At 32.2% G+C, this 19,274-nt stretch overlaps 4 protein-coding genes across 6 annotated transcripts; all 4 read right to left on the bottom strand.

Annotated features, from left to right (window-relative positions):
* Nucleotides 1–500: 500 nt before the first annotated feature.
* Nucleotides 501–6,279, bottom strand: TfIIS (RNA polymerase II elongation factor). Of its 2 annotated transcripts, XR_013876074.1 has the most exons (6): nt 6,070–6,279; nt 4,348–4,567; nt 3,331–3,474; nt 2,173–2,337; nt 1,248–1,604; nt 501–1,116 (listed from the first exon to the last, which is right to left on the bottom strand). XR_013876074.1 is itself a non-coding variant. In XM_080150251.1 (5 exons), exons 1-5 carry the CDS (start codon nt 6,234–6,236, stop codon nt 1,461–1,463), a joined length of 840 nt encoding a protein of 279 aa, XP_080006377.1. In that variant the 5' UTR covers nt 6,237–6,279; the 3' UTR covers nt 501–1,460. The 2 variants fall into 2 exon arrangements, 1 of the variants encoding a protein (XP_080006377.1); XM_080150251.1 differs by having other exon boundaries at nt 501–1,604.
* Cmpk (cytidine/uridine monophosphate kinase Dak1) lies at nt 6,249–9,000 on the bottom strand. Its single transcript, XM_080150252.1, has 2 exons — nt 8,658–9,000; nt 6,249–7,641 (listed from the first exon to the last, which is right to left on the bottom strand). Exons 1-2 carry the CDS (start codon nt 8,976–8,978, stop codon nt 7,384–7,386), a joined length of 579 nt encoding a protein of 192 aa, XP_080006378.1. The 5' UTR covers nt 8,979–9,000; the 3' UTR covers nt 6,249–7,383.
* A 1,771-nt stretch (nt 9,001–10,771) lies between these two features.
* LOC145312766 (uncharacterized) lies at nt 10,772–15,040 on the bottom strand. 2 transcript variants are annotated; one of them, XM_080152012.1, is made up of 7 exons: nt 14,832–15,040; nt 12,930–12,964; nt 12,349–12,423; nt 11,764–11,913; nt 11,252–11,346; nt 11,043–11,103; nt 10,772–10,896 (listed from the first exon to the last, which is right to left on the bottom strand). In XM_080152012.1, exons 1-7 carry the CDS (start codon nt 14,884–14,886, stop codon nt 10,807–10,809), a joined length of 561 nt encoding a protein of 186 aa, XP_080008138.1. In that variant the 5' UTR covers nt 14,887–15,040; the 3' UTR covers nt 10,772–10,806. The 2 variants fall into 2 exon arrangements, with proteins under 2 accessions (XP_080008138.1, XP_080008137.1); XM_080152011.1 differs by lacking the exon at nt 11,043–11,103 and having other exon boundaries at nt 14,832–14,975.
* A 609-nt stretch (nt 15,041–15,649) lies between these two features.
* On the bottom strand, nt 15,650–18,153 carry LOC145312490 (uncharacterized). The gene is made up of 3 exons (XM_080151749.1): nt 17,531–18,153; nt 16,357–16,407; nt 15,650–15,787 (listed from the first exon to the last, which is right to left on the bottom strand). The coding sequence occupies exons 1-3, from the start codon at nt 17,651–17,653 to the stop codon at nt 15,650–15,652; spliced, it is 312 nt and encodes a 103-aa protein (XP_080007875.1). The 5' UTR covers nt 17,654–18,153.
* Nucleotides 18,154–19,274: the final 1,121 nt, after the last annotated feature.

Here is a 19,274-nt window from a genome sequence, read left to right on the forward strand (position 1 = left end):
GGGGAAGGACTTTAAAAAAAATACCTTATCTTGTGATAAAAATATTATGAGTGTAACATATGATATTTATATGAATAGAATTTCCCTTACATTTTCACTGGACAAAAATTGATAGAAATTATTTCCAACATGTTTCAAGTGTTAAGTACACAACATATTATTATAAGTGATTCTATTGTAATTTTTTAATCCCAAATAATTTCTGATTGAATCTCATACAAAATTTCAGTGCTCAAACTCTTTTTTGGTTAAGTTTCTTTGTGATTTAGGTTTGATTTTAAAAAGTGTCTTATCCTCCTACCCTCTTCATTTCAAACATAAGGGGGAGGGAGGAGGGTTATTGCTCAATAGACACTTTGTTAGTAAATACTACAAGTATACTGTTTTTTGCATTATAATACATACATAGAAATCTAAAAAGATAAAAACAAAATCAACACTACTAAACTAACGCAATCCTTTCTACATCTTTCTCATACCTAAGAATATTCAAGAAAATATATGAAATGTATGTTTATTTTAATCTACAACATTCAAGTACAAAACGGGATAGAATTTCTCATTGCGTTTTATTCTTTTTTTTGAGCCATTCAAAGGAGTAACGTCCACACGGGTGAGAAAAAAAGTAATAAATAAAAAAATACAGGTATACAGTAACTAACTTAACAATTACAAAAAGTTTTTTAAAAAAAATAATGCCTTACTCGTAACCGTTTCTTAGCAATTTTTAAGCTAAGGGAAAAATGTAAAGTATAGAAAACAAATAGAAAATTATGAAATGAGAAGTTTATGATTTTTTAGAAGTTTTTATATTATGAAAGTAATACTTAAAACTTGATATAAACAAAAAAAATATTATTGTACAAAAAAATAACAGCCTGTGATATGAACCAAAGTAATTTTTAGATATTTGATATCCGGGTTAAAAAGACATAAATACTTGTGTAATTAAACATTTATAATTGCTTTAAGTAAGCTTTTTTCTTCATTCAATCATTTAATATTTGATGGGAAAAAAACCGTTTCTGTATTTATGTTCAATATTAGACGTACAATTGTGATAGAAATAATAACAAAAATGGTTAAACATCCATCATACAATCTGATATACAATTACTGGATTAGTTTAGAAACAGATATTAATCGATTTTATCAATTAAACTTTTTTATGTTCCCTTTCTATAACCCCTTTCTCATTGCTTTTCTCTCTTTTTTACAAACAAAATCGGTTAATATCTGTCCCCTACCAACCGCATGGGTATTATATTTGGAATTAAAGTAATTTGGTGTCTTTTAATAAAGAAAAATAACATGAAACTAATAATAACTAAAGTTGCACCTACTTTACCGCATTTGGTAGACCAGAAAGTGCTAAAAAGCGCCAAAAGTGATGTTACTTTTTGGTTTAGCAGGCGACCATTTTGAAGTTTATTTGTTGGGAAAATTGTTGATGGATGATACTAACAGAACTTCCAGCGGTTACCGCACTCGTTACAGAGGACAAAGGTGGTCATAGGTTCATCAGCTGATCTGGTCTGGATCTGGTTGTAGGTACAGTTGTTCTTTCTACACTTGCCACACTTCAACATGTCAGTCTTGGTGCCCTGGACATAAAATGGTGGTTATTAAATGTGGCAATGGGAGATGATTATAAGAACAATAAAAAACAAGTGTCAAGTGCAAATATAAGGTCGACTTTATTAAAAAATTATAAGTTTGGTTTAAATAATTCAAAATTGTTTAATTTAGCGGGAAAAAGAAAAAAATGGCGGGATTTATTATTATATAGCGGTTTTAAGCGCCAGCCGTTTCTTAACAGCTACATATTGTACCCCATTAAAGCAACTGCCATTCCAAATATTAAAAACATATTAACGGAAAATAAGCATAAATAATAATTTTCAATGGTGATATACACTAAAACCTATTTTGTAGATTTGTGTGTTTGATTAGCCATAGTTTCTTTAGAGTTTAGAGCTAAGACTCCTAGAGAGTATATTGAGACACTTTTGCATTTTGCTTTAGTTTAGAACCAACTAATCAAATTCCAATAAAAGTATCCAACGTTTTTTCAATCCATGTATAAGATAACTTGGTTAAAAAACTTTGGGTACCGTGCAATTGATAGTCAAATGTCCCCATCATTCCTGTACAAAAGTAAAACTATCTGACCTGTACAACTGCCAGCTGAGATTCATTGATACCCTCCTTGACGAAGGCCTCTCTCTGCTTCTTGATCTCGTCATTGGCCATCTCCTCACTGGTCATCTTGGACAACCTCTCAGCTGATAGGATACCACACAACAGGTTCATACGTAACATGGGGTTCTTCTTGTCCTATAGTAATATTTCTTATTTAGTGTTTGAGTATTCATTCAGAAGGAACATTTTCTATAATCCAATGAATCAAATACATTTAACTTTAATAAAGCTTGTAAAGTTTAATGAATTTAATTAAAATAGGAACTCGTAAAACTTTTTTATTAGGTATTAATTGTCAGTGTCACTTAAGAAAGGGGTGGGAGTTTGCATATTTGTAGGAAACGAAATCAGGGGTAAATCTTTGGACTGAGATAACGGGCTAATTTTTAAAGATATTGAACCAAAACTTTTTGTAAAATTTCTCAAATGAATGAGTCTACCTGTAAAACTTGAAAAATTATATTTTTGCCCTTTGATTCTAGAAGCTAGGGGAGTAAAACAACCAAAAACAAAATTAAATTGATTGCTTTATTTTTAAAGATATTGGCTATATTTTTTGAAACATACATTATTTCTAAAACAGAACTCAATGACATTTTTAAAATCTTTGGGCACTTTCCTCCTAGGGTTAGGGGTTTAAATACTCCCCCCCCCCACATAAAAAAAAACAAGTTAATTAAGTATATGCTTTAATCTTTAACTAGCGGTATCGCCCCCTAGAAGCCTCTAGAGGCTCTGAAGGTAGGTGGGGGAAAAGTCGACCTCATCCCATTTTAAATTTGAGTTTCAAAAAAGTAAAAAAAAATAATCTTTTGTGGGGAGGGGGGTATAGACACCCTCCCAAAAAATAGTGAAAACCTTCCCAGGACCTATAAGAAGCTTCACTGTAAAGGAGAACAATATCGGTTCAGCGGTTAGCGAGGTTCTTCGGGACAGACAAAAAAACGCTTACTACTTTATATAATAGGATGGCTAGATTATTTTAAACTTGCATTATTTCTAAAACAGAACTCAATGACATTTTGGAACTTTCCTTCTACGAGCTATGGGGGTAAATCACCCCTTAAACGTAAAATCGTAAGTATTAATTCAATACTTTTCTTTAATTCTATTACAAAAAAATTTTACCTTAAGGTTGAAAACTCTGGATCTCACTTGATTTTTGTATTTTGGGTTAGTTTGTTTATACTGGGCAAAGATTGCCTGTTCCAGATCCGTAGCTATGTCCTGACATTTCTCTTCACTGCATCCCTCTGGTAACTCACCCTCTCCCTGAATAAAAATCATATACTAGTGCACATGACTCTAGAGGTCTTTATTGCACTTTAAAGAAGGAGGAGGGTGGTAACATCTTAATTCCTACAACTTAGTATTAAAAATATTTTTTTTTGTGGGCGGGAGGGGCTATTTCTCTCAATAGGGTAGAACTACAACCTCTCCAAAATAGTAAAAAATCCTGTAAACAATAAGAAGCTTCATTATACAGTAGGGTAAAATCGCTCAAGTTATCTTAAAGGACAAACAAAAAAAATTAAAACTTTCCAAAAAAAAAAGGATTGAACCTTTGGAGTACAGTTTTGGCAGGGACAAGGGAATGATATTCTGGCAAACAACTCTAAAATAAATTTCTCCACAACCCCCTTCTCTTTTTCCTCCCCTTCTTTCCCACCCCTCTTCAGTTAAATGACAAAAACAAAGTATACCACCAGATACACGTGATTTTTTGTAGAATTGTCTGTTAGAATAGCTGCAACTGAGTTTTGCTTAAATTATTATTGAAACAAATAAATAGGCCAGGAAACTTAATGGTGGTAATATTCAAAACGCATAGACTAAATGACAATAATATGATATCTGTGCATTTGAAAACAAGGATGATGGGAAGGGGTTATGGGCGGAGGGAAGTATCCGTATAGCTAAAAGTATCATTGGAATCTCAATGTTAGCAGTTCTTGAAATCCTATAAAATAATTTGGTAAGGATTTATGTCTGAAGCGTAAGATCATTGACATCGCGGGGCCGATGTATTTTTTAAGGGAATGAAAACCCCCTTCCCCCTCAAAAAAATTTTTTTCAACAAAAGATAGGATTCCTATGACCAGTATCATTATCGAATTCAATCCGCTAGTAGTCCAAGAAACCTACCTTAATTGCATTTAAAAGCAGCTTCCTGCAGCTGGACCGAACCTCGTCCAGATTATAATTTCCTCCGCTAGGTGTCGAACTCGTCTTTACAGGTTTCTCCTCCCTTTTCTTTTCTTCTTTCTTTTCCTCCTTTTTCTCGGCGGATTCAGGTACAAGTTTTTTCCAGGCTTTGATCAAGCTTTTGGCGACAGTCTGGGTCTCTTCGTCTGTGCTGCTTTTCCTGTTAGAAAAGACGAATTTAAACAAAAAAAAAGTTCAGAACTTCTCAAGCGAAGAAAGCCTAGAAATGCTTAAAACTACTCCCAACACATTTTAAAGCTTTCCTGAAAAGTACAACCATTAATTTCAACAAAAGCTTTTTCGAGATATCTTTTTTCAGACAAAAATCCTTAGGTACCTAATACTTTTTACTTTAAGTTTCTAAACGAGGTAGTTCCACGATATACAAATGAGATAATTTGGTTATACCAACATTTTGTATATCTAAAAACACTTAAAAAGCTAAAAAACAAGGATGACAACATCCATAAAAGCGAAGCACTGAAAAGGTAGGACAACCGGACAGTATAGTATCTGAACTGAATAATCAGAATTTAAAAGTATTAGAGTCGTAGCAAAATTGTAAGTAAATTTGTTGAAAAAGCTGCTTGAAGCAGGATAATGTTTATGGACATACTTACATTTTTTGACTTGATAAAAGAGTTGCTTCGCTTATAATATTGTTCGTTGTTGTCCCAGGAATCAATGTACCAAAAATCAGATTAAACGGATAATTAGAACACTTGAAAATTTGTTGTTAAAAAAGTAGAAAAATCAACATTTTTAAAATGGACGTACGGACATTCTGGTAATGATTATAGAGTTGCTACGCTTTCTAAATCGTGCCAAACTACTACAGGAATCATCATGCAAAGTTTGAAATCGATAGGACAATTCTAACATGCCTAAATTAACGAATAAAAGCTATCTATCTCGGACGGACGTACGGACGGACGGACGGACGGACCTACCCTAATTATAGAAAAGCTTCGCTTTTAAAAATCATATAAATTGTTATAAACAGGTATTAGAAACATCAATTTGAATAGATATTTATAAATCTTTAATCTTATCGTTAAATACTGCAAATTGTCGCAATTTCAGGGGTGTATATTCTGCAAATTTGACCCAACTGAGGGGGGGGGGGGAGGGGAGGTAAAAAAATAAAAAATATGTGTTTGGGGGGGGGGGGCATAATATAAATAAAATAAAGAGTTCTGAAAATATTTTTCCATTTTATCCCCGTCCGAGCTGGAAAAAAACTAGGAGGGAAAAAAAATATAAAAATTTGCAGCAGGGGAAAAAAATGAATCTTGTGCAGAATCCTACACCCCTATTTTCTAAAATTTTTCTTTGAATAGGTAGGTACAAAAATGTACAGAACACCTAGTTTTAAGTTATAAGAAAACTCCTATCTTTGACGTTAATTGATCTTTTATATAAAAACTAATGGATTCGCCTCAAACATAAAGAAGGGAAGGGTAAAAATATAGCCTTAAACCTTTCAAGACTAGAATCTGAAAAACAAACTAGCTGAAAACCATCCCAGGACCTATGTAAAGCTCCTCCAAATGAAAAAAAAATCGGTTCATTAGCTATAAAAATCTGAGGCTACAGACAAAAAAAATCTTACTACTTTATATTATAGGATTCATTCCTAGAGCAGACCTAAACTCCACCTACCTGAGAGCATTGACGGTCATACCAATCCTGGTGCTAGTGAGTATGTTCAGGGTGATGTCCAGCTTACCCAGGCTTTTCAACAGGTCCAGAGCCTGGGTGGTGTCCTTCGTCTCCGTCATCTTCTCCAGCTGTTTCCGGATGGAGAGTACCTCCTCCTCGCACGACATTATGGCAGTCTGTCTGTAATTTTATTACAAAATAAAAACAATCATTTTTGTATTCTGGCTCTGTATCGTATTTATTTGATTTTAAACATTTTTGGATGTTTTTTTTAATAGTAAATGACAATTTATAACGATGCAAGAAAACAAGATCTAAATGAACCATGTTGTTTTTACTTTTTTTAAAGCCAGAATTATAATAATATCATATAGAAAATAAAAATGCAATAACAAGAAAAATATATTTTGGTGTTTTTTTTCTGGTAAATTTTTTAGTACCTATATAATTTAATATATAAAGTGACAGTTCTATAAGAAGCTTATGATCAACAGTTACTAATCCCAACTTTCTAAGTATTTATTTAAAAAATTCACTCATAAAGTTAAGACAAAACAGAGAGAATTATTCTGTAGTTTTAAAAACTGAAGAAGAAAAAATTACTTAACTTGATATCTGAAGGTTTAAAAATATAAGTAAAGTTTTGAAACTAGTAGATTGTAAAATACCTTTCATAGAACTATACCTTTAATGGAATAAACAAACAATAACTATGTGATCACATAAATAAACTAAATAATTAAATTAATAGGCCAAGACAAACGCAAAACTATCTTGAAAACTGTTGTGTAAAGTTATTTAAAAATTCATATGTAATTTACATTAATAAAAACGAAAATGCTAAAACTATTAATACATTTTACTGTTCCATTTACCCGGGTTACATTGATTTTACTATTACTGTAGAATATCATATTTATTACTGGTTATATTCAAAATATTAGTAAAAAGTTTGAACAAGTAATATTGAATTTTTAATAAACTAGGTATTATTTAAGTACCTATAGGATTGTATTTTGAGTAAAATAAAAAAGTTTACAACATGTATTTTATGTAAATTAATCATTTATTAAATTTTTTTAGTTGGTAACCTTTTTCAGTTTTATGCATTTTGATGAAATATTTTGGTATGATTTTACGATTGCATTTATGAGCAGATATACCAACTGTTGTGTACGTGGTAATCATAAATATGCTAACAGTATTTATATGAATTATGTGCAAAAAAGTTATTATTTTAAAAAGTATCAAATCATAAATTCATAAAGTGCTATATCCATTATAACTAAATCATATCAAACCATCCTCCACAATCTAGAGAGATTTAAGAACAGCTTCAACGTCAGAATAAACCTCTTCAGGAGTCTTGGTAGCGTCTATCTGAGCCACAAAACCTTTCTCCTCGTAATATTTGATAATGGGCATTGTAGCATTTTCGTAAGTGACGAAGCGTTTCCGTAAACTTTCCTCGTTGTCGTCAGTTCTTCCTGAGCCAGCAGCGCCACGAGCCAGACAACGCTCTGTGCACACCTCTTGCGAGCAGTGGAAGAATAGAACTTTCTTCAGATTCACCTACAGTAAAATATAAAATTTACAGTGTGATTAAGCCCTTAAAATTAAAGAATAAGTATACAGAATTTTGGTAGGTAAACAATCAAAGGCTAAGTTTGCTGTAAGTAAGTAGGCAAAACAGAAATTTAAATTTTTTAAACTTAAAAAGGGGCAATATTTCTTTTTGTGGGGTTTAGGGTGTCCCAACTCTCAAAAAAATAACTTAAAATCTAAAGAGTCGAGCCCATTCGGTTCAGCAGTTACCGAGATCTTAAGCTACAGAGGAAGGAACGAACAAACAGACCAACATCCTTCTACATTTTAGTCAAATAACAAGCTTAACAGGGTAGGTAAGTAAGTTTTAACATATTAAAAAGTTACTTACTTGTATTTCAATACCTATTGCATGTGTATTATTTTTTTCATTTTTAAAAGCGAAGCTTTTCTATAATTAGGGTAGGTCCGTACGTCCGTCCGAACGTCCGTCCGAGATAGATAGCTTTTATTCGTTAATTTAGGCATGTTAGAATTGTCCTATCGATTTCAAACTTTGCATGATGATTCCTGTAGTAGTTAGGTACGATTTAGAAAGCGTAGCAACTCTATAATCATTACCAGAATGTCCGTACGTCCATTTTAAACATGTTGATTTTTCAAATTTTTAACAACAGATTTTTATGTGATCTAATTATCCGTTTGATCTGATTTTTGGTCTATTAATTCCTGGGACAACAAAGAACAATATTATAAGCGAAGCAACTCTATAATCAAGTACGAAAAATGTAAGTATGTCCATAAACATTATCCTGTATCAAGCAGTTTTTCAACAAATTTACTTACAATTTTGCTTCGACTCTTTCGATACTTTTATATTCTGATTATTCAGTTCAGACACTATACAAGTGTCAATGTCCGTTTGCCCTACCGTTTCAGTGCTTCGCTTTTATGGATGTTGTCATCCTTGTTTTCTAAGTAGGTATACTTAGAGAATAAAGTTGTGAATTCAAGTTGAACTTTTGATTAGGGTTATAACTTACTTTTTCTCCCATAACCCTATTCCATCCAGAGAGATTATCCTCATTCCTTGGGAATCCATCTATCAAGAAATCATTCTTCTCAGATTTATTCATAGCTCTCTCCAGCAGTGAGCAGGTGATCTCCACAGGAACTATGGTTCCGTTGGTGATATGATGCTCAATCAGCTCACCAAACTGTGACCCGGGCGCTTTTCTTTCCTCCCGCAAGAGGTCGCCAGCAGAAAGGTGGACATAACCGAAATTTTCTACTATTTTAGCACACTGGGTGCCCTTGCCGGCTCCGGGACCTCCAAGAACAAAGAGTATGTTTGGCTTGCTCATCTGGATTAAATCATAAAATAAAGTCTCCACTCAATGTTAAGAATTATATGCAATGTACGGCAAACAGACAACAATGAATATCCTAATCATCTATTATATAGAGATAAGCTTTAAAAAGGACACTTTGTCTACAAAGTGTGCACAAAACAAATAAAAGTTTTATCCAATATCCAGACATGGCAATCTGGACTTAAACTCAGAAACCGCATCCGTGTTAGGTTCCATATGATAATGATTAAAAATTAACAGACTTGTCCAAAATAATATGACAATAGATTTTATGATTTCCTTGTGTGTTGATATTAGTCTAGCTGTTAATTTGTATTGGCTAGGGCTGTTTGGTTTTCTGTATTAAAAACATTGTTTAGTTTGGACGTTCATGCATAAATATTTCTATAGCAACTAATTTAACTTCTTTTTATGCGTTATAATCTAGCTATATATACTTCCTACGTAGAGAAACCATCCTTTTGAAATTTTCAAACAGCTGCTCCAGGCCTGTTTAAGGCCAAGGCATTGCATTGTTAAAAGGTCTATCTTTTGACGAAGCAGCTCTTAGGAAATTTTTGAATAATTTAAGAGGTCAATACCTACTAAAAGGCTTTAACAAGCAAATCAATGTTATTTCCTAAATGTAAATTTGCAGACAGAAACAAAATTTCTAATAAACATAAAAATTGAACAACTGTTAAAAACGCATAAGCACACGTACAAGAAACAGGTGTTATTCTGAAATTATTTGTTATTATCAACCAATTAATTAGGTATCACATAGATTAATATTTTCACTACTAATACACAAAAATTAAGCGCGTCACTGTAGAGAATAATTCAAAGAGATCTATTAGACCATCATTCTCGACCGAAAAGCATCAAATCAAAGTACTCACTTACGTACTTTATGACGATACTAAAATACCTTCAATTACTATTTTTTTCTTCAAATTATCACTAATGTGTTATTTTCTTTATGCCGCGCTACTTTAAAACTTAGTTCAATTATTTTTGTAAAGCTAACAATAAAATTATCGCGGCTAAAATTTCTCCGTTATTATACTTCACTAAATAAAACTTTTAAGTTTTTATTACTATAAATTTCACATTTACCATTTATTTTAAGCACAAAATTTTCACTTTTATTTTTTCCGATATATAACTGATATTAGTATAAGTAAATATAATTTGAATAATTAAAATGTACAAGTGTGTTGTTTTGATGAAGTGAAGCCATATGAATTAATAATAGATGATTGATTGATTGCTTTTGCGAGATGCGCAAATGCCCCGTCTAATTGTGCGGCTAATCTTTGGAAGGTCGTCTTTTGAATAAGTTTTATTTGGCCAAAACATTAAATAATGATAGTTTATGAATTAGGTAACTTTTTGGAATAGAAATAGTACCTTTATTCTTTTTGGTTTGTCAGTCAAGATCCTTTCTAAGGATCCTAGGGGCGAAATCACAAGTAGATACATAAATTAGAAAATGAGATTACTTTAAAATATTTCTAAACAAATCTTTTATATATATTTTAATTTTATGGCTATAAAAGATAAATAAATATGATATGTTTTTAAAACTATTTATTCATCAAAAACAACGATAAAAATGCATAATAAGCTGATTTTTTATTTAAGAATAAATTTAATGGAAAAAGGACCCAGTAAGTTATATATTGGATGCTCAATCTCATTAGTACATAGATCGAATCTTCGCCAAAAATAGCTGTATATCTTAAATAGCAGCTGACAAACATAGTGAAATAAAGAGTAGCTGCGCTACTAAGAACAATGTGTCAATCATATAGTATTTTTATTGTAAATCAGCATTTTACATAATTTTTCCATAAACCAAAGGAAAGAAGTCTTCTTTGAAAAATTTGTCTCCAAGATTCAAACCTCCAGTATATGGTGGAGATATCTAAAATATCATTTAACAATCTAAATTTTAAGTTGATATCTTTATTGTATTTATAATTAATATCAGAGAGTAAAAGACCAAAAAGTTAGAATTGTTTGGTCCTTTTTGAAAAGGTTGAATGATAATAAAAAATGAATACATTTTACCTCCCATCTTCTAGTGGCAAAAACGGCATTTTCACCAACCCACCGAGTAGATAAGACACGCCTAAATATGATGATAGCTTTTTAATGGCATTTACAGCTGCGAGCTCCTAATAATTTTAGTAAGGCAGCTATTTGTAATAAAAGAGACCGAAAAAAGCTGAGGATTTAGAAAGAAAAAAAAACAGTTTCTTTCCATGTTGATTTTATACCTGTGAGTATCTGAAGAAAAGTTTCCTCTGGCACCATGCAAAGTCAATCCATTGAATATAACTATGTCCCCTGGCTCACAGGCCCACTCTATAATCTAAATGAAAAACAATTAAATTTATCTCATAACTAGCACTTGAGGTGGTTGAATTCGACCCTCAAAATTTTTTATTATAGTTTTTAAAAGAAAAAGAAGTATTTATATATTTTAGGAGGTAATTTTTCTCGGGCAATTTCTATTGGGAGAATGATGGTCCCCACCCCCTAAAATGGATTGAAACTTCCTAGAAACTATGAAAAGTATATTGTAAAGGAGAACCATATCGGTACACACAGATACAGATCCTGTTCCTTTATTAAAAGGATATTCAGAATAATGAATACTTATTACTCAAGATCACTAAAATCTTATGTTTGGCTTTTCTAAAGTATGACCTTGAAAGAAAAAAAAACAGATTTCGCGGCATTGTAGATTAAGTTCTTTAGGTAGAGTTGGCGAAGATAGTCATCATACCTTTTCATTTTCCAGCTGTTCATCAGAAGGAACATTTGTGTAAGTATTTTTATCTCCATTTTCTCCATCTTTCATAGGATAATTCTTTAAAGTAGCAAATTTTCTAGGATAGAACCAGCCCCATTTATGGGATCCTGCTACAAACCTTAACTGCGGTTAAAAATTTTAGTCTATTTGATAAGAGATAAAAATATTTTCTAGACTAAAACTGCTTTTTAAAGTTTTTTTTATGTTATTGTATTATACTGATTACTTTATAAATATTAAAAAATGAAACATAAATCAAAAAAGTAATTTAAAGAAATTGTCCTGCATATTTTAGCTCTTAAATTTTTCCTGGATAAATTCATTCGCCTTGAAGATTTTTCTTTTAAAACAATAGTATTTAGGAATTTTGTATGCAAAGGGATAAAAAGGAGGCAAAAAAGTATGCTAAAAACATTCTAAGGCTTAAACCTAAAAAATAACCTAAAACCATTACAAGACCTAGGCGAAGCTTTAACAGCTTAATCCATTCAGTGCTTAGTGAAATCATAAGCTTCAAACAAAAAACCTTACTACTTTATATAATAGGCTAAAACCTACAGTTGATTGAAGTGGAACTGTATCCACAGGCATCCAGATACTGCACATTTGATCTCCATCTATTGGATAATAGGCCTAAAATACAAAAGTAAAAAAATATTTCATGTATCAATAAATAAAGTAACCTTCGCAAACTTTCTATAAAGCCCTAGCAAATCTTGAATTACCATAAAAATACCTATTAAAAAAAAGACTAAGCTCCTTTTAACCTAACCTGATTAGTTCAAAAGCAATTTTTTAATTTTTTATATTTTTAATTGTAGCTATATATCCCTATAAGAAAACTTAATACAAAGCATATGAATTGCAGAAAAAAAGTCGAAAAATATTTTTGATCTACATATTTATATTGAAAAAATAGCCCAAGACTTGAATATTGAAATAAAATAGCATAAAACCACTCTGGGACCTATGTGAAGCCTTCCTAAATTAGAGAACTTTATCTGTCCAGTGATCATCGAGTTCTTAATCTTTAGACAAATTGGCTTGGCTCATGTTTCCAATAGACTAAGTGTTTACCACATGGTACTTATAGACTAAGCATTTATCTGTAAATTGAGTTTAATGAATTATTGTTTTACCTGATCCTGGTGCCATGGGGTTGGATGTTCAGCCCCTAAAAATGTCAAAATTAGTAACAACAAAAATGTATTTTTTTAAATGTTAGTATTTTATTTTTTTCCATGAATTTACTCCATAACCTATTATGTAAAGTAGTAGGATTTTTTTGTTAAGATAGCGAGAACTGCTGAACCGAGTGATTATTCCATTTCAAAGAAGCTTCAAATAAGTGCTCGGATGGTATTTGGTTGTTATGTTTTCAGATTTAAGTATTGTTATGGTTTTACGCCATTTTCTGCCTATACATACCCTTCGAATACGTAGCCCCAAGATGCTAGGAGCGCAGACACTAGTAACTTAAAAAGTACTATATAGTAAAACTTTAATTAGCAAAAACTCTAGCATATAACAAAATCATTTCTTATACCTGAAAAACACAAATGAAAATATTTTCTATATTTTAGGTTAAGTGGTATTATATTTCGTGATCTGTAAAATTTGGTGTCCATATAAAACAAATTATACATTTTTATATTTTTTGCCAAATATCTTCTAAAAATTTGGTTGACGTATTTCTTATCTTCCAGTTCTTTTAAAATTTTCTTTGCCTCATATTGCACACTTCTTTATCTGTATTATCTTGTCCCTCCCTAACATTTAAGTTTTGTTTAAAAATGAATATTCAAGAAGAAAAAAAACTTTGTTAAAAGAAAACGAAGTAGAAGGTTTCGTCGTATTTTCAAAGTAACTTTTCTCCTATTTCTAGCCCCTGCTAGGGGCTTTAACCATGCGGGGAATCATTAACAATTATCATCGTTTACCTAATCGGGGAATCATTTACCTAACCTAACCTAGAATAACCTAAATAATCAAATGCTGCTGTGAAAATACAACGAAACCCGCTACTTCATTTTCTTTCCATGATTCAAAACTTTTTGAGTGGCTGGTAAAATTTTTGGAAATAATTCATTGGTGTATTAGCTATTTACCCTAAAAACCTTTCCATGACTGCATAAAGAGGAGTAAAAACAGTTTTTTTGCATCAGACAGAAAGACATCCTATTATTTTCATAACAGGATATACACACAAAAGAATTGTTGAAGTGTATAAATACCAGAACAAAGTAATCAAATATTTGACGGGTAATTGTTCACAAAGATGTATTATCTATCGCAACCAATATACAAATACACACATAATAAATACACACACACACACACATTATCACACACAATTTCTATGCCATTTGAATTTATTGAGTCACGCCTTTGAATTTTAATTTTGTGTAGATTTTTCTTCTATTCATATTAAAATCAGAGAGTTTTTCAAAAATTTTATAATATTTAGATGTATAAGTTAAATAATTAATGTTTTATTATCTATAATACAAAGTAGAACGGTCTGTCTATTTGTTTGTCTGTTTGTTTGTAATGAAGGATCTCGCTAACCGCTAAACCGATCGGGTTCTCCTTAACAGGGTAGCTTCTCATAGATCCCGGGAAGGTTTACAACTATTTTGGGCTGTGTTACAACCACCCTCCCAAGATAAATCGCCCCTAGAAAAAAAATTACCCTCTCCCTCCCCAAGGCCTCTTCTAGTTCTTTAAAGTAAGAGGATGTCCCTCTGTCTGTGTGTAGCAAGACGAGATTCAACCCCTTTCAATAGAAGCCTCTAGGGGCATGGCTGCCAGTGTCAAATAAAGCAATAAATTATTTATTTATTTTCAAAAGATTTAAAACGATGTTTATCCCTCTGAAAAAGATTTAAATATTTTTATCATCATTAGAAATAATCTTTAATCATTTAAAGGTATTTTTTTACCTGAATTATACCAAATTGTTCAATTAAGTCAATTTTACTAGAACAAAACTTAGATCAAACAGACAACCAACTCTTTAGTAAGTATGGCTTATACTATACCTGGCTCTTTATTAAGAACATGTTCATGATAGAAGACAGAGTAGCTGCTCCCCATGATGGCTGCAGCTATCTCACCAATTCCAGAGCAAAACACAAAATCCCTTCGGTTGAAAGATGTCGTCAGTATTAGTATAAGAAATATCTTAGGTTGACTCGGGAATGTGGTACAACCAATAAGCGAAATAAATATAAATGTTATATGGGGGGCAGATAAAAAGGTCGTCAATTCTATTATGTGTTGCCCCCCAACGACAGTTGAAAATCAAGTATAGTTTCGTGATTTATTCCCGAATTAATTTTGTTGTTGGTATATGCTTCGGTAGACTATTAGATGTAATCTCGTAGGTGATAGAAGGTAAATAAAAGAAAGTTTTACTGAAGAAAAGAGCTAGTTGTTGTTTTACATTTAAAAGCGAAACTTTTCTATAATGAGGATAGTTCCGTCTATAACTGTTAGCTCTTTTCGTTAATTTAGACTTGTTAGAAAAACTGCATTGATTTCAAACTTTGCATGTAGTTTCCTATAACAATTAGGTACGATTTAGAAAGCGTAGCAACTCTATAATCGATACCAGAAAGTCCGTACGTTCATTAAAAACATGCTGATTTTTAAACTTTTTGACAATTTTTTATGTGATATAATTATGCTATTTATGTTCATAATTAAGTCCTAAAAATGTAAGTATGTCCTTAAACAGTATTCTGTATTTATGCGGTTTTGCAAAAAAATTACTTACAATTTTGTTTCGACTTTATATTCTGCTTAACTATTCATTTCTTTCACTCCACAAGAGTTAATGTTTGTTTGTCCTACCGTTTCAGAGCTTAGTTTTTATGAATGTTGTCATCCTTATTTTTGAAATAAGAATACAGTTTAATTTGGTAAAACTCCAAATACTAACATCCCTGAATTCAGGTATTTTCTGCCAGTTACAATAATCATTGAAATATGCTCCCTAAAAATACATATCCAATGGGAGTATTATCTTTTACCTAATTGGGGTGGGATTCTCCTTTGCTTTCAAGTGATCATTTAATGGCAATACTCTAACGCCTACTGGTGGTTATTAGGTTAATCAACATTCAACAGCCAACCCTCTGATTGTACGACCTTTGTCTGAGAGGTCCTAACTGTGCATGATAATGATTTGCGCCTGTTAATGGGCCAAGGCATTCTTCCTACTCCTAATATTTATGTCGCGCACCGGACATAGCATCAGTAGGGACCATTTTAAAGTCTTTTGTTATGATGCGGTGTCGGGCCGAATTAAGAACCACTGACCTCCCCGACGACGAGCAGATGCGCTATGTGTTGAGCAGATGTTAATGATGATCGAGGATGAGAAGACGATGGGCTACACAAACAAACAAACAATGTGTTGAGCAACGGTCGCTGGTTTAGCTAATAGTAAAAAGTATTGCAATAAAAACCTTAATTTTACTTTCACCAATGTTCAAAACATAAAATATTAATGTATGATAAAAATAAGTTTAAGGAAAAATGTTGTAATATTGTATTTATTACCTTTCCAGAGCTTAGATTTTCCGAATATTGACTAGGATCTTCAATATTTTTCTAAAATATTATTTAATATTATGATACATTTTTTGGGTTTGGTTAAGTTTGGGAGATGTAAATAATTTCCCTTTTGCTTTTAGGATATAATAAAGAATTAATAAATCCCACATTCATGTAATTCAAAGAAATCACATGAGTTGAGAAATATTACTGAGCTGGATCTTTAAATGTGTAGCCGTTGGCGTGGCTGTAGCCGTGGCCGTAGTCATGGCTGTAGTTGTAGCCACACTAACGGACTGTGGTCACTTTTAGCGTGGTTAACCACGCTACGACTACGACCACGCGTTGCCAATATGATTTAAAGATCGCATTTTTTTTTGTGGCCACGGCAACGCATGGTTAATATGATTTAAAGATCGCTATTAGGTTGGTGGCTGTAACTCTGACCACGACTACGGCAACGGCTACGCTTTTAAAGATCCAGCTCTGGTAAATCTTCCTGGAAAAGAGGACTCAGCTCTTTGATTTCTGAGATTTTTAACTGATAAGCAAACTCCCTAAGAGGCGTGTATCAAACCCCCTGGGAAAATTAAAGGTGGTGGTGGAAACTCCCCCTACACCCTATTTGACAGAGATCTCTACTTTCCTAAAAGAGTCAATAAGGGTGTAAAGTTTAAAAAGTTCTACACCTCTATAAATTAAGGGAGGTTTAAAAAGACATTTTATATTGGCTATTTTGGTTTACACCACTCTGAATGTATGTTTTAAACAGTACCTAAGCCTCACATCCCCTTGCGATAATATAAAACCCCACTCTCTCGATTTTGGTTGAAAAAAGGTTTAAAATATCGTTTAAAGGAGAGTGTCAATATTTTCATACCCGCCAAGCAAAATCGTGTGTACGCCAACAGAAAGGAAGGGGACAATGGGCTGTTTATTACAGTAGTCCCCAAAGTTTTTAATAATATTTTCTTAATCGTTAGCATAACAACTTTGGGGACTTCTAATAAATTTTGGCTGGATCCTAAAGTTAAGTGTCTAAACGTTTCAACCATTTATTACAATTATCAGATGTGGTATTTGTGAATATCATTAATGAAGATGTACGTTAATTTATCGTCCATTGTCTTATCCCTTAAGATCCCTGGTACGCCATTTACCCTATAATTTTTAGAAATACCTGTATTCCAATTTGAATCTTCTTAATCCAATGTTCATCAAACACTTTTGGGATATACACAGCTCCATCTCTTTCATATGCAGCTTTGAGATTATCTTTTATCTCATCTAATATGTCATCCATTTTTATGGGTAAATCTAAAAATGATTCAAACTAACAACATTCATCATCATCGCCTATATTCTCTTGTTTCCAGAGCATAGGCCACGCACAATGGTTCTCGATTTTTCTATGGATTTAGCATCAGAAGAGGCATCGCTGAAAAAGGATATTTTCTCATCTTCCAGTTCACTTAGGTCTTTGGTCTACCTGGTTTCCTAAGAGTGTGCCCCAACCATCTCTATTTTCTCTATTTTATTGCCAGTTTGATGTCCGACATATCACTGCGATCTAAAGCTCAGCATTTGTGATCTTATTTGGCCAAAGGATCTTCTGGATTCTCCTGAGACATTTATTTATGTTTCTGTAGCTCTGAGACCACTGCTGTGTTTAGGAACCAAATTTCGGCCCCATACAGCAAAACAGAGAGAACATTTGACTTGAACAGTCTTAACTTGGTTTTTATGGAGATTTTTCCAAATTTTGAAGATAAAAACTATGGTATAATGTTATTTATCTTTATTTACGTTTCATAATAGTAACGGATAGCATTTAGGATGTAAAAAAACCAATCGCTTACAATTTTCCTTTTAAACCCTACAGTAATGGTCCAAACATTACACAAATTCTTGTGTAATTGCAAAATCAAAAAAAACATTAAACAACGAATTTACTTACCACCACTGGGCACCAAAACTTGAGTCGTAGCCCTACAGAAGAAATTTTCTTTATCCGGCACTTATGTATAAATATTCAATTATTATAGATACAACTTTGCTTTAAAGATGTGGTTATCCTTGTTTAGCAATTGTAACCTTCTAATGGTGCGATACTTATGATGTAATTATCAGGGATCTAAAGGGATAAGACAATGGCCGTTAAATTGATGTAATCCCTATGATGATACACAAAATTACCCCTTTTGTAGATTAAAACTAGTGGTTTAAACGTTTGAACACTAAACTTATGAATCAACCAATCAAAATTCACTAAAGTCCCCAAGTTGTTAAGCCAACGAATAAGAAAACGTTATTATAAAACTTTGGGGACTACTATAATAAACAGTCCATTGTTTCCTCTCTCTGCATAATTACGTTTTTATAACACAGTAAATTTAGATAACTTCACTTAATCAATGATTATTCAAGAATGATAGAAACAAAACATCAATAAAAGTGATAAAAATGGATTAACTATTAATTGGATCTTAAACCAGATTATAATGTACTCTTATAAAGTTAAAGGCGTAGCTGGCTAAAATAAATATCTTCCTCTTCTACCCCCTTAACCCATTCCCTTCCTTCCCACTAAATGAACGAACTGACCAATAAATGATGTCTATTTTAGGAACTTAAATTTTCTCCGTTTTTTTTTCAAAATATCCACGCATATTGTATATCCATTGTTATAAACTGTTCATTGACACATATGTTTCAAGGATAAAATCTAGTTTAGTTTAGAATCAAATAAAAATGTACTAATTTTGTGATAACAAATTTTTTGATGCACAAAATAGATGATTTCTAAAAACATTAGTCTATACAAAAAAGTAGTGAAACCGAAACAATCAAAGAAGCAGAAAGATGATTTTACAATTAACTTTTGTGTTATGTAAGTCTTCTCAGCTTCACTCTTTTGGAATTGT

This window comes from Acartia tonsa, chromosome 2 (genome assembly GCF_053477335.1).
Source record: "Acartia tonsa isolate MP-2025a chromosome 2, ASM5347733v1, whole genome shotgun sequence".
Taxonomy (NCBI): domain Eukaryota; kingdom Metazoa; phylum Arthropoda; class Copepoda; order Calanoida; family Acartiidae; genus Acartia; species Acartia tonsa.

Excerpts from the sequence above, each read along its gene's own strand:
- Cmpk (XM_080150252.1), bottom strand. The coding sequence starts at position 8,978 with ATGAGCAAGCCAAACATACTCTTTGTTCTTGGAGGTCCCGGAGCCGGC. Across the intron at positions 7,642-8,657 it reads ATAGGGTTATGGGAGAAAAA|GTGAATCTGAAGAAAGTTCT; the intron begins GTAAGTTATAAC and ends ATTTTACTGTAG.
- LOC145312766 (XM_080152012.1), bottom strand. The coding sequence starts at position 14,886 with ATGGGGAGCAGCTACTCTGTCTTCTATCATGAACATGTTCTTAATAAA. Across the intron at positions 12,965-14,831 it reads TGTTCTTAATAAAGAGCCAG|GGGCTGAACATCCAACCCCA; the intron begins GTATAGTATAAG and ends TGACATTTTTAG. Across the intron at positions 11,347-11,763 it reads AACAGCTGGAAAATGAAAAG|ATTATAGAGTGGGCCTGTGA; the intron begins GTATGATGACTA and ends TTTTTCATTTAG.
- TfIIS (XM_080150251.1), bottom strand. The coding sequence starts at position 6,236 with ATGTCGTGCGAGGAGGAGGTACTCTCCATCCGGAAACAGCTGGAGAAG. Across the intron at positions 3,475-4,347 it reads TGCTTTTAAATGCAATTAAG|GGAGAGGGTGAGTTACCAGA; the intron begins GTAGGTTTCTTG and ends ATTTTTATTCAG. Across the intron at positions 2,338-3,330 it reads CCAGAGTTTTCAACCTTAAG|GACAAGAAGAACCCCATGTT; the intron begins GTAAAATTTTTT and ends ATATTACTATAG.
- LOC145312490 (XM_080151749.1), bottom strand. The coding sequence starts at position 17,653 with ATGGATGACATATTAGATGAGATAAAAGATAATCTCAAAGCTGCATAT. Across the intron at positions 16,408-17,530 it reads AGATTCAAATTGGAATACAG|AAAAATATTGAAGATCCTAG; the intron begins GTATTTCTAAAA and ends ATAATATTTTAG. Across the intron at positions 15,788-16,356 it reads AAAATCTAAGCTCTGGAAAG|GGAGCATATTTCAATGATTA; the intron begins GTAATAAATACA and ends ATGTATTTTTAG.